Genomic DNA, 14,434 nt, shown 5'->3' with positions numbered 1-14,434 from the left:
TGAGATTGAATTTTTTCCCTTTGATAACAACCAGTTCCAAAGCAAGATTATTTGTTTGATGATTTTTAATTGACGAACAATATTTTGATAAAGGAAAAGGATAATACTTTCAATTTCGAGGTCTCACAAAGGCTTTTTCACCTTCTATTCTAATTTTACATTAAAAACCCAAATTTAGATGAAAAGGCTACGGCATTAACAAAATTCATTTTTGTTACAGTTGTTATTTGTGATAAATCGACACAATGTTTAAATACAGAAATTATAAAATGTATACCTGTTAATAACTACTGCGTTTTAAATAACTACCATCTGTTCTTTTTTTTTTATAAACTACAATTTTGCCAGAGGGATTTTTCTACCAGCAAAAGTTTGTTTGTATGTATGATGGCATTTATCAATGCCATGCAAACATCCTTGTTTATTTGAGACCAGCTGGATTTTAATTTACCTGTGTATTGCTTCAGGTATTAATATATGTATATATATTTATACAACATTTTGTTATCTAAAGTTTTAGTTTTTGTCAGATAGTCAGCTTCATTGTTTGCAAAATGAGAAACGGGATAATACAGTCATGTTTTTTGTTGATTTTGTTATTTTCAGTGTCCGAACAATGTGGATGTCCTGCACAGTATACACAACAAGTCATTTGCGACTCTAAATTGGGTAAGACCTTTTTTATCAATGATATGAGGGGTTCATGTGTTGCGTAAATATTGTAACATGTTATAGGGATGATTTCAAAATAAGACAAATATTTGAGAAAATAATAAATTAAAAAAAAAAAACATAACAGAGTCAGTAGAGGGCATTGTCGAATATATTTCACTTAATTTAACAAGCCCTAAACAAGAACGATTATCGAAGCACTTTCAGCTTTAAAACTTGAGTGTTCGAAGAGGTCAGAAAAGCTCATTTTTTTCTGTTTTGTGTTTGTTTGAAGATAAGTTACATTTTTTTGTTCTTATAAAAAAGAAGATGTGGTATGCTTGCCAATGAGACAACTATCCACAAAAGACCAAAATGACACAGACATTAACAACTATAGGTCACCGTACGGCCTTCAAAAATGAGCAAAGCCCATACCGCATATTCAGCTATAAAAGGCCCCGATAAGACAATGTAAAACAATTCAAACGAGAAAACTAACTTCTTGGTTGTTGTTTTTTTTTTTGTTGTTGTTTTTTGGTGGGGGGGGAGGATTTAGGCGTACACAAATAAGATGTGGGGCATTAGAAAGGAGGTAAAAAGTAGGATCGGGGGGGAACAGTTAGGAAGTCGGCCACATTACAAAAGATCGAGATATCAGAATGGGGAAAAAATAAGGATCTGGGGAAAAGAAGGAAACAGTTGGGAAGTCGGAAACTAGTCAAGAAAAATCAATATTTCGGATATGAACATCCCGCATAAAAAAATATACTACATATCACAATATTTCATCTTGTCAACAAACAACTCGTTGTTTTTGATTTCCGCCAATGAAATTCCACAAAAGCTGAATAATGATTAAAATATTATCTTTCGAACAAGTAAAATTGTTTTAAATTATTGATACTTTTACTATTGAAAATATTGAACATTAAAAACTTCGCCATTCAGCGATCAATATAGAATTAACAATTAATTGCCTGTTGCTTCTTTACAGTTGTTGTGGCTAAAATTGATTCGTCCTCATCAGATGGATTCAACACCAACTATAAAATATCAGTGACAAAGTTTTATTATGTAAGTAGCAACAATTTTTGTTATCGTCAACTGCGTCTTATGTGAAAGTCCGTCGGATAGTTCATGATTTAAAATTTAAAACGGTTAGCAAGACCTAATACCAATTGGACATTCATTTTAAGTTCGTTTCAGATCAGGAAGATTTTTTTTTGTATTTATTTTGTGATTTTTCGAATTTAAGGAAGATGGGTTGTGGTAGGGTTTAATTTGTTCTGGGTTTTTTTTGTACATTATTTAAATTGATCAGACCATTTCAGTTTTATTCATCGCAACATTTCTCTTTGTTTGAGTATTAAAGTTAAGATTTTTGTGAAAAACTAAACTTATACACGAGCAAACTACTCGTTTTGCTATCAAAGGTGACTTTGTATAATATGCACAAAAGTTTACTTTTTGTAAAAATATTTTATTGTTTAATTTGCCCAATTTAGAAATTTATTTTCAGTTTGGGTTATAGGAACTAATCGTATTTTAAATTATTGTTTTATAGACTTGTAAAATATGAGCCGCGTCGGATAGAAATCGACCTTATGCAAAAAAAATCTCAATTTGAGTTTTGTTCATATTAATTTTGCTGATAGCCAGTCATACAATTTGAATACAAAAAACCGTTTTACTCTAACTTTCTTTTTTAAAAAGTTTCGCCATTTCAAAGTTTTGACGGATACATATATTTAACATCAGATCTCACCTTAACGTAATTAACGTTATTGTGCATTCATTTTATTCTGTATCGGTCCTTTTCTCGTAATAAAAGAGACATGAAAACATACATTTGTACACAATATTTAATTTAATTTATAAGATTGTTACAATGAAGCAATACATGATTCTCAAGTTTTCAATCCAACTTTAACCAGTATATGTAAAATGTTACTCATCTGAAGCACGAGGACAAAATTTGTCACGGAAATTAAACTGAACAAAAGGACGGACTTCATTGTACAGATAACGCCTTCTCTCCTCTGTCAGCCCTGCTAGCTGAATAACTTCTGAAAGGGTCGTGAGCAACTCCGGTAGGTTTGCGCTTTCCTTTAGGAGGACCAGTCTTTTCTCCGGTTGATCAAGAGTTTCTCTCGCAAATACGACTCCTACTTCGTCACTGGTAAATTTGAAGTGATGGAATTTTCCTATACCTCTGAGTGGTTTAAAATATTTAGTGAAGAAATTATCCCATCTGTACCACTTTAAGCTGTTTTCGTCATCGTCGTTTTCATTGTAAACTTCTGACCTATTGCATTTGGCACACAACAATTTTAACCAGTTGCGATACAGTGTTTATACGTCCGACTTTCTAAATATTTTTTTTCAACATGCCAAAACATGCGTCACATAAACATTTTGTGTGCCCAGCAATCATTAAATGTAAATTAATAGTTTTGTGTAAACCCTTTGCGCACCTCCACAACAAATAATGTAAAGTAGTTTTATTTTTGTTTTGTCCCACCGAATTATCAGCATGAAAATGACACGCCTTTTCACCGTAAGTATTACCATGCAGATAATGGTGGAGCATACTTAAAACAGCATTGGGTCCATGTGTCCGACTTCCATTTTCTCCGATTGTTTGTTGCTCATCAATCAAATAATTAGTTTGCATTGGAGTTCTCATCGCAAACTCCAAATGTTTGAACCTTTCGAGGTGTTAAATAGTAAAGAACTCCAACTTGTTGAGACGAATGTGGCAAGTTTACATATTGTGAAAAGTCAAAAGTGTAATGAACATATTCAAAATTTTTTGAACATGGAGTGTTATACTTTCCTATTGGAGACTCAGCTAACTTTAATTCATCACGTGATTTTTGTGTACATAATTTATAATACGCTCCGTCCGCGCAGACTGTATATGGTCAATTAATTTTTGAGTTGTCACTAATTTCGCGTCTTCTGAAATAGATCCGGAAATATCCTTCCTCAACTGAAAGCACGTTTTACACAGATCCGTCTTTGGTTTCATAAATTGAATATGAGGGACACATGCATTCCAAACTTCTTTAAATACGGTTAGTTGAACATATTGTTGTTCTGAGTTAACGCATGAACTAACATATTTGAAGTGTACATATTTCTTGCTCTCGCTACAAGGTAGAAGAATAGGAGGGGTATTGTCGGTTGCCTGAGGCGCAGCCGGGAAAGGAAGACCACATTCATCAGCATGCCGCTTGATAAATTTTATCGTATTTTTAATCACTTCAAATGAATGTCCGTGATTCGATTTTCTTCCACTAAGACCATGTGATCGAGGGGTTACGCCATTTGCATTTAAGTGCTGTTTTAAACTTTTAAATTCGCTCCTCCCAATGTTATAAATATTTCTCCATGTGAACTCGCATATCTCAACTCCTTGAAAAGAATATCGGTATCGTGTTCGTTCTCTCTTTCCTCCTCTGTTGTAAATTAACAAACAGATAACGATACATCATAGGCCTGTTCTCTGAATGTGGAAAGCTTTGTGAAAGAATTTTTTTTGTACAATTACAGTCGTTAGCAAATAGAGCATTTATTCGAAGTCGGGAAGGATCCTCTAATTCATCATTTTGATTAAGAGAACATGTGTTTTCCGATTGATCTTGAATGACGTAAGTGGAATAAAATTCCCGGACCCTAGCTTGTGTCACATGTATTTTCAATATCAGATTCGTCATTTTCAATATCGGAATCGCTGTTATCAGACACATTCAATTCATTATTGCTTGATGCCAAAACCCTGGTATTAACCCTATATATTGTTCAAAATAGACAACTGCTTCATTTTCTAGTTCTTCGCATCCTATGTTATTGAACCAGTCCATTTCAGAAATTTACTACAACATTAAAAAGGAATGAAATTAAAGACAAATCGAACCAAGAAAATTTTTCTATACGACTGGTTGTCGCGCTTTGCGCCATTATAGTTCACCAGTGATTTCTGACAGGTAGATCAAAATCTCAAATACTATCTATTTAAATTATAATAGTTCAAATTTCAAAATAAACGGGTTTTTTACATGAAATTTTGGTTTATTATTTATTAATCCGACATCACAGGTTACATCTTTCAAAATTGTTACCTTAATCACGCAGACGGACGCACGGACGCAAAATTGTAAGACCCACGGATGCATAGATCGGGAATTTTATTGCCCGAATACTAATTTTAAAGTTGTCGGGATATGAAAAAGGAGGTTTAAAAGGTATAATTTTGAAAGTTATTAGTTTTCGAAATACATGTACACATGTATTATGCAAATGTTTCCCTCTTTCTTTCAATTTCTAAATAGAAATGTCATTGAACATAAATTACACGCAAAACAGTTCTAAATTTCTGAATAGTCAAGAACAGATAAATTGCACGCACATAGTACAAAAAATCCACCTAGAGCACGTCTTGGTCTTTGTTTAATATTGTATATTTGTGTTGTTGTTTCTTTTTAGATCTTCCAAAATGCAACGGTACAATGATATGAATAACTTTTGACTTAATTTTGTTTTTGCGTGTGTCACTGTGTGTAGCAAAGTTTTGCAATACAGCACAAATTTCGTTTTAAACTACCAGAAATAGTTATTCAGAATATTACTTTAGTTTAGTTAAGCTTAAGAATTGTATACATTTTTTTAAGACAGGTGTTATGCCACTGAACGAAATGAAAATAAATTTTACTAAACTATAGATAGTACTTTCACTTTTATAAATGTAAAAATAGATCGTGAACGTAAAAATCGTTCAATATATATAGAACGTATTAGGAAATACATACCTTAGCAAAACAATGTATTCCTGTTAGCCAAAACTGATACTAAGGTTGAGAAATATGTTATTTAGAAAAGGACAGGATTCAGGAACATTTTTTTTTTAAAGCAGACGACACGCGACACGCAGGTGACGGTTCCCAGATAATTTGGAAATGTGCATGTCGGACCGGATAAAGCGGTTTCCGTGAAAGATTATCGGCGTTTTTTACTGAACTTATCAGAAATAATATACTAGTTTTGTCCTATATGTATGGAATACGTTAGCCAAAGGCCCGATTTAATCAGATTAACATTGTATGGTTTCCCGTATATTTTTTTTTACAAATTTCATATAAAACCCCACTAAAAAAAAAATTGTGAAGGCATATTATGTTGGATTTTCACAAATATGGAGTTAAAAGACGCAGAATCGTCTAAAGTATACTAGTTTTATTTGTCATAGTTTTGTCGTCCATTACTTTTGTTTCTCATGTTATGAACATATATAACAGTTTTTACCATTTAATTTCGTTGAAAAACATTAGAAATTTCTGAACAAAGACAATACTGGTTATATTACCAAAAATTGAAAACGTTTTACAACAAAAATCTATCCAAATAAACAAATATAACTGTGACAATTCTGCTTCTATTGGTACCTAGTACATTCAAATCCGAACAGAAATGTCCCCACAATATTTTTTTGAAAAAACGTAGTTTTGTAAGATAGCGACATGTTTTTTTTCTTCTATAACGTTAGAAACTACCTGTATGAAAAATTGTGAAACTTCATCGTAACGTTACTATGTTTGACGTCGAAATAAGGTCGATTTCTATTCGACGTGGCTCATATGTTATAGGATCTAATAAGAACTTTAATATTGATATTTTATTCAATGATTTTGTTATTATTTTATATATGACAGGGTAAGATGGAATATGATCAGTTGTCAGATAAAAAGACCCTGGAGACACCGAAATCAAGTGCAGCATGTGGACCTGTAGTTCTCACTGTAGGATCAAGTTATATTTTATCAGGTAAAACAATGTTTTCAATAACAGACTAAGCATAAAATACATCATTATTAATCTTTTTAGCTCACCTAGCCTACAGGGCCAAGTTAGCTTTTCTCAACTCTTGGCTTCCGTCGTTCGTCGTTAACTTTTACGAAAAAGTTCTCCTCTGCAACTTCTGTGTCAAAACCCAAACTTGGCCACAATCATCATTGGGGTATGTGGCCGCCATGACTTCAAATAGAACATAGGGATAAAATGTATATTTTGGCTTATATCTCTGAATCCAAAGCATTTAGAGTAAATCTGACCTTGGTAAAATTGTAATAGGTGAAGATTCATTTGCCCTGAAATTTTCAGATGAATCAAACCATCCGTTTTTTAGCTCACTTGGCCCGAAGGGCCAAGTGAGCTTTTCTCATCACTTGGCGTCCGTCGTCCGTCATCCGTCGTCCGTCGTCGTCGTTAACTTTTTACATTTTGAACTTCTTCTAGAGAACCACTGAATTGAATTAAACCAAACATGGCATGAATGTTCCTTATGAGGTGCTGACCATGTGTTGTTACTTTGTAGCCGATCCATCATCCAAAATGGCTGCCAGCGGAGGACTTAGTTTAACATAGGACCCTATGGGAAATGCATACAAATGACTTCTTTTAGAGAACCACTGATGGAATGAAACAAAACATGTCATGAATGTTCCTTATGAGGTGCTGACCAAGTGTTGTTACTTTGTAGCCGATCCATCATCCAAGATGGCCGTCAGCGAGGGACTTAGTTTAACATAGGACCCTACAGGAAATGCATACAAATGACTTCTTTTAGAGAACCATTGAATGGAATGAAACCAAACATGGCATGAATGTTCCTTATGAGGTGTTGACCAAGTGTTGTTACTTTGTAGCCGCTCCATCATCCAAGATGTCCGCCAGTGGGGGACTTAGTTTAACATAGGACCCTATGGGAAATACATACAAATGACTTCTTTTAGAGAATCACTAAATGGAATGAAACAAAACATAGCATGAATGTTCCATATGAGGTGCTGGCCAAGTGTTGTTACTTTGTAGCCGATCCATTATCCAAGATGGCCGCCACCGGGGGACTTAGTTTAACATAGGACCCTACGGGAAAAACATACAAATGTTTTCTTTTAGTGAACCACTGAATGGAATGAAACCAGACATAGCATGAATGTTCCTAATGAGATACTGACCAAGTGTTGTTACTTTGTCGCCATTCCAACGTCCAAGATGGCCGCCAGTTGGTGACTCAGTTTAACATAGGACCCTATGGGAAATACATACAAGTTTCTTCTTATAGAGAACCACTGAATGGAATGAAACCAAACATAGCATAAATGTTCCTTACCAGATGCTGACCAAGTGTTGTATTTTGTAGCCGCTCCATCATCCAAGATGGCCACCAGGTGGGGACTTAGTTTAACATAGGACCCTATGGGAAATACATACAAATGACTTCTTTTAGAGAACCACTGAATGGAATGAAACAAAACATAGCATGAGTGTTCCTTATGAGGTGCTGACCAAGTGTTGTTACTTTGTAGCCGATCCATCATCCAAGATTGCCGCCAGCGGGGGACTTAGTTCAACATAGGACCCTACGGGAAATACATACAAATGTCTTCTTTTAGTGAACCACTGAATGGAATGAAACCAAACATAGCATAAATGTTCCTAATGAGATGCTGACCAAGTGTTATTACTTTGTTGTCATTGCAACATCCAAGATGGCCGCCAGTGGGAGGACTTAGTTTAACATAGGACCCTACGGGAAATACATACAAATGTCTTCTTTTAGTGAACCACTGAATGGAATGAAACCAAACATAGCATAAATGTTCCTAATGAGATGCTGACCAAGTGTTATTACTTTGTTGTCATTGCAACATCCAAGATGGCCGCCAGTGGGAGGACTTAGTTTAACATAGGACCCTATGGGAAATGCATACAAAAGTCTTCTTCTAAAGAACCACCAAATTGAATGAAATCAAACATAGCATGAATGTTCCTTTCCTTATGAGGTGCTGGCCAAGTGTTGTTACTTTTAGCCGAATTTTATATTTTTTTTATATGATTTCAAAAACCCAAGTAGAGTCAGGTGAGCGATACAGGCTCTTGAGAGCCTCTAGTTTGGGTTGCTGCCCCTGTATCGATAATGTTAAGGAAATTTTGCCATATTTGGTTATATAGTCTTGAATTTTATTATTGATAGGAATAAACTGTAAAGAACAATAATTTCAGCAAAATAAGATCTACAAACAAGTCAACATGACCAAACAAAATCCTTAAGGAATCATTGCCCTTTATATATAAAAAAAAAAAGAAGATGTGATATGAATGCCAATGAAACAACCGTCTACAAGAGACCAAAATGACACAGAATTTAACATCTATGGGTCACCGTACGGCCTTCGACAATGAGCAAAGCCCATACCGCATAATCATCTATAAAAGGCCCTGAAATTACAATGTAAAACAATCCAAACGAGAAAACTAACGGCCTTATTTATATATAAAAAAAAAATGAACGAAAAACAAATATGTAACACATAAACAAACGATAACCACAGAATTACAGGCTCCTGACTTGGGACAGGCACAATCAAACATAATGTGTCGGAGTTAAACATGTTAGTGGGTTCTCTAACCTTGGACAATGGTATAACAGTACAACATAAGAACGAACTATAAAAATCAGTTGAAAAAGGCTTCATCAGATGGACAAAAATACAAGTGGAAGTGGCCGCCATGGCTAAAAGTTTTTAACAATGTTGTTGTAAATTTTGTTATCTTTTATAAAAATCTTCTTCTCTGAAATAACTTAGATAAATTACCAAACTTGTCCACTGTCATCATTAATGTGTCTAGTTTTCAAAATGTGTCCGATGACCGAGCCCGGAACAAAAATGGCTGACATGGCTAAAAAATACATAGGGTAAAATGCAGTTTTTTGGCTCATATCTCTAAAACCAAAGCATTTAGAGCAAATATTACGCTGATAAATTTGGTTAATAGGTTATAATCTGTCGTGCAATCTATAGGCAACGTGTTTTGGGGTTGCTACCCCTGAATTGATAATTTTAACAAAATTTGGCAGCTTTTGATTATTACCTTTAATAATATTATAGATAGAGATAAACTGTATGCAGCACAGTAAGACCTACAAATAAGTAAACATGATCAAAATGGTCAATTGATCCCTGAAGGAGTTCCTGCACTTTATAGTAAATCTTTGTAAATTTGTACAAAATGTTGTCCTCTGTAGACAGCAGAAATGTTCAGTAAGATAAGATCTACAAACGCGTCACCATCACCAAAACACAATGTTGTCATGCATCAATCTGTGTCCTTTGTTTAATATGCACTTAAACCAAGGTGAGTGACACAGGCTTTTTACAGCCTCCAGTTTTTTTATCTGTATACTTTTATTGGCTACCGACATTGCATTAGATTGCAAAATCAATTACATGTTGTACATTTCATTAGCTAATCTGAAAATAAAATATTTATGATGACGGTTGACTGTTTAGATTGTGATACAGTTAAGGGTTAATATAAGAAAAAGGAAAAGTTTAGGGTTAATTTTGGGCTAGTGTTCGAGTAGGGATTCTGGTTCAGAAACGAGTCAGTAAAGTTTTACATAATATAGTAAATAAACTCTTCATAGATACGAGTATTAAATTTCATGTTTACGCCAGACAGACTCATCACTGACGCGTGAATCCAGAAAAGTTAAAAATACCAAATGAGGTACGAAAGTAAAGATCATTTAGGACCAAACGTCATAAAATGTTTGCCAAATATAGCTAAGGTAACCTATTCTTGAGGTAGAAAAGCCTTTGTATTTCAAAAATTCAAAATTTCTCTTCAAGTAAATGAAGCCCGAAAGGTTAAAGGGTGTATCATTTGATTGAATAAATTTATTAGTAATTAATTACAACTGCCTCTAATTTCTTCTGTCACTGATTTATTTGAAGAAGAAAAAACATAAAATCAGCAACATAAACTTATTGTTGGGCTTATCGATACAGTTTAATTTCAATTATTCATATTCTTTGTACATTTAATGATTGGTATATTTGTCACTTAATAGTTGACCTGTATGATGGAAAAATGAGCCATAACTTGTGTGGACTTCAGGTTGACGCTAAGAAAGCAAGTCAGGTCTTGTTACAAGGATTGGCTGGAAAGTATAAAGATAATTGTGGATGTGAGGTATGATTGTGTTATTGTTTAAGTGATGACATGTGTCACAAATGAAGCAGATACGACTAAATAAATAGGTATTTGATTATGGACTTATGTTGGCCCTTCGTCTTACTGGTAGTTTTTAAGGAAGTTCGTTATTAAGTTAAAAATAACAAGCTTTTCACAACATTAGTATACATTGATAGGGGATTAATACAATAACCAAAAGAGAAAAAATAAAATGTAGGTCAATGTGCCTGTTTCTGAGATATAAATTATTGGAATTTTGGCGGGAAAATGTTCTCTCTTGATTTTTCATAGCTTAAGGTTGCAGTCTTGTAATTCACTGCTTCAAAGGCTTACATGCAAAACATCTGATCTTTGAAAAGATCCAAGATTTTTTTAATTCTATTTATATGTTTAAATTCAGCATAAACCTATAATCAAACAGAAAAATTGAGTTCAGAAAGAAATTCAGAAAGAAATGCACTATTTTGTTACCCTATATGTTTTGACAGCACCGGAAACTGGCGTTGTAATACAAGACTGGTACCGTTATCAATGACAAGTTAAAGTTCTCAAAAACTATCAAAAAATGACAACGATTTTATAAGACTTTTACAGATGGTACATGTAAAGGATTTGAAAAAAGAAAAATGGGGGTCAACGGGCAATGTTTTAAGGCATTCAAATGGATAAAAGCAAAGGATTCCGAAAATCTGACAACAATTCCAAAACATGATAAAGGAATTTTTATGGGTAAAAGGGATATGTAAGTAAGTATCTGTGCTTTAAACCTAAGTTTTCGTAAGTTGAAAGACTTTTTGACTGATTTTTAAAACTGTCTTTTTTTTTACAAATATTTGAAAAGCTCTTGTGTGAAGCTTTGTTGTGCTGATGAGGCGTACAACAATTTCTTACCAATCATTATTTTACGGTAACGGTTTCACAAGACCCTGTAACTTAAGACCCAAATTTTGTATGATCAACATTGATTTTAATTTTTTTATTCGGAAGTAATTTTCATTTTCGAAAAAATTAGCAATAAAGGCAAAGGTTTTCTATGTAATTGATTTAAATATTTTCATGTCTGATTCCTCTACAGCTCGCTTTAAATTGGTGACACACAACAATTACTTGAAGACTAACTATTTCGTCGAGATGATGCGTTTGATCCTCCACCAACAGGCCCACAAACCAGTAACCAATGTAGAAATACACCTCCAGGTTGCTCTTATCATAGTCTGTGTAGCAGGAATGGATACGGTAGATGCAAGTGGCAAGGTTGTTAAACAACAATTATTAAAAAAGTTTCGCTTAAACACTTTGTGTTATTTTGTTAATTTCTGGATAGATTCGGTAAATTGATTGTTAATTTGCTTAACGTTCTGTGGTATATAATTCCTGGCATATCAAGGACATATACTAACGCATACAAAAGGGACTTACAATCTGATTGATCAACTTCTCATCTGTGAGTTATTTATATAATGGTTTTTTTTTATCATAAGCCTTATCGTTTTAGCACAAAGTGCAATATTTTGTTGATAATATTACATTTGAATAAATTCATGTTTTGTGTTCGAGGGATAGTGGTTCACTTAATCCGTGAATCCCAGATTGCTTCCATACTCTGACTACACGTGTTTGATTATAATACAGATCATTTGTCAAAGCTTTGCTCACAAGTATGTGAAAACGCTTCCTTCGTCTGTCACTTTAAAAAAAAACTCGAGATCCCTTGATTTTGTCTGATCAATAATAGCTTTCAAAAAATTGTAGATTGAAATGCAATATGCTTAGTTACCAACACAGAAAGTTAGATGGATTGTGGTTCCATCATTGTAATGCTTAGACACAGAATCAGAATTTTAATTATATTGATAGGTACCTTACTTATTAGATTTTTGACTGATACATTTGTTTTTGCTCTCTATCTTGTGTCAGTCACGGGTTTGTATTTCAGTAGCATGTATCTCCATGATCCAAATCATGTAATGCAATCAGGTGAAAAGAAATATTATTTTAGAAATTTTCGGCCAATGGTTTTATTACAGCACGCAATTTGATTTAAAGGTCCATGTGCTTGTTTTCGAAATATAAACCATTGAAAATTTGGCGGGAAATAATTCTCTCTAGATTTTTCTTACATTTAACATTGGCACCTATTTTGTTTAAAAAAACTATGAAAAAATAAAAAGGATTTTATAAGATTTTGAAATATGGCTTTTTAAACTATATGTAATAACATATGAAAAGAAAAGTAGGGGTTAGTGTAATTTTTTTAAGTTCAATACATGGATAAAGCCAGAGGATTCCGAAAATCTGGAAAAAATTCAAAAAAATAGAGGAGCAAACATCCTCAAGATATGTTTTACTTACGTTCTGCACTATATTTTCATAAAAAAAAATGGAAAGGAAAGGATCTGAATAGCAAACTTTTACTTGTTGATATTTGGAAATATATCAACATAAATGTATCTTTTTTAACAGACGGAATGATATGATCCTTAATTTGGTCTCTGAAAGGTAAACCCGGTGAAAATATGCTGGTCTGTGAAAATTTAATACCTTTATAATATATGGACAAAGAAGAGTAATCTGTATATTTAAGACCACACTGTTTACCTCTAATATCACTTTGGAGCAATAAATGCTTCGAAATTGACATAGATGCAAACAACAATATTTCCATTTTTACATTTGTTTGGATGGAAAAGATATGGGCCTATGTCTCACTATAATGTGTTTGATGAGATCTCAATCTGTCCTTTTTACATCTGACCATTGTGAATTAAGATTAAGGTAACACGATTCAGAATGACGTTATGCCACAAGTTATCGTTCCTGACGTTTGAATAACGTTCACACACGCAAGCCAATGCAGCGGGTTCTGCAATCACAAATAGATTAAATAATAACAATCATTTTATTGTTAGTAACTATGTGACAGTTTTGATAGTAACTTTCCTAGATGCAGAGTGCCGAGCTCGAGAGGTTTGATGCAATACGGAACGGTTATTTGACATAGATTGCTTTATTGTTTTCCGGCAATTCATCTGCTCTTTGTTAATCTTTAAAATGTATTACTATACTTTTTAAATATTCTGTTTCTTTGATACTGAAGCATCTGCACGTTTTATCTCTAACATATATGCATAACAGACTGAGTTTTATCACTTTCTTTTTATTCTTGGTTTATTTTTGCACTAAATACTTATTCATGATGCACGTTGTATCCCCATGCTAATTTATAGATTTAGGATGATGTGTGAACAAACGAGGGAATTGTACAACTATTAAGTTTTAAAATGGTCGTAAAAAATACAGAGCAAAATTAAACTAGAGGCTCTAAAGAGCCTGTGTCGCTCACCTTGGTCTATGCGCATATCATAAACGAATAAAAATTTACAAAATTTACAAAATTTATGAAAATTGTTTAAAATTGAATATGAAGGGCAATCACTCCTTAAAGGGTCAACTGACCATTTTGATCATGTTGACTTATTTGTAGGTCTTACTTTGCTGTACATTATTGCTGTTTACAGTTTATCTGTATCTATAATAATATTCAAGATAATAACCAAAAGCTGCAAAATTTTCTGAAAATTACCAATTCTGGGGCAGCAACCCAACAACGGGATGCCTGATTTGTCTTAAATTTTCAGGGCAGATAGACTTTGACCTAACGGACAAATTAATCTCGTCAAATTTGCTTTAAATGCTTTGGTTTCTGAGATATTAGCCAAAAACTGCATTTTACCCTATG

The 14,434-nt window shown here is 33.6% G+C and overlaps 2 protein-coding genes across 3 annotated transcripts in view; one reads left to right on the top strand and one right to left on the bottom strand.

Annotated features, from left to right (window-relative positions):
* Positions 1 to 200: 200 nt before the first annotated feature.
* LOC139495668 (metalloproteinase inhibitor 1-like) overlaps positions 201 to 14,434 on the top strand; it is a 64,048-nt gene continuing 49,814 nt past the window's right edge. The window contains exons 1-4 of one of the 2 annotated variants that reach the window (XM_071283990.1): positions 510 to 669; positions 1,649 to 1,728; positions 6,366 to 6,477; positions 10,571 to 10,713. In XM_071283990.1, the coding sequence (XP_071140091.1) occupies positions 555 to 669; positions 1,649 to 1,728; positions 6,366 to 6,477; positions 10,571 to 10,698 (435 nt within the window). In that variant the 5' untranslated portion in view covers positions 510 to 554 and the 3' untranslated portion in view covers positions 10,699 to 10,713. Of the gene's footprint in view, positions 670 to 1,648; positions 1,729 to 6,365; positions 6,478 to 10,570; positions 10,714 to 14,434 lie in introns of those variants that run through there. The other variant, XR_011657430.1, reaches the window with a different exon arrangement.
* LOC139495325 (uncharacterized) lies at positions 2,590 to 3,300 on the bottom strand. Its single transcript, XM_071283631.1, has 2 exons — positions 3,129 to 3,300; positions 2,590 to 2,959 (listed from the first exon to the last, which is right to left on the bottom strand). The coding sequence occupies exons 1-2, from the start codon at positions 3,242 to 3,244 to the stop codon at positions 2,602 to 2,604; spliced, it is 474 nt and encodes a 157-aa protein (XP_071139732.1). The 5' UTR covers positions 3,245 to 3,300; the 3' UTR covers positions 2,590 to 2,601.

The sequence above is a fragment of the Mytilus edulis genome, chromosome 11 (assembly GCF_963676685.1).
Source record: "Mytilus edulis chromosome 11, xbMytEdul2.2, whole genome shotgun sequence".
NCBI classification, from domain to species: domain Eukaryota; kingdom Metazoa; phylum Mollusca; class Bivalvia; order Mytilida; family Mytilidae; genus Mytilus; species Mytilus edulis.
Note: the sequence above shows the minus strand (reverse complement) of the source record. Positions and strands in the feature narration are given on the sequence as shown.

Coding starts and splice junctions, on each gene's coding strand:
- LOC139495325 (XM_071283631.1), bottom strand. CDS start 3,244: ATGCTCCACCATTATCTGCATGGTAATACTTACGGTGAAAAGGCGTGT. Junction 2,960..3,128: donor TTACATTATTTGTTGTGGAG/GTGCGCAAAGGG, acceptor CAAATGCAATAG/GTCAGAAGTTTACAATGAAA.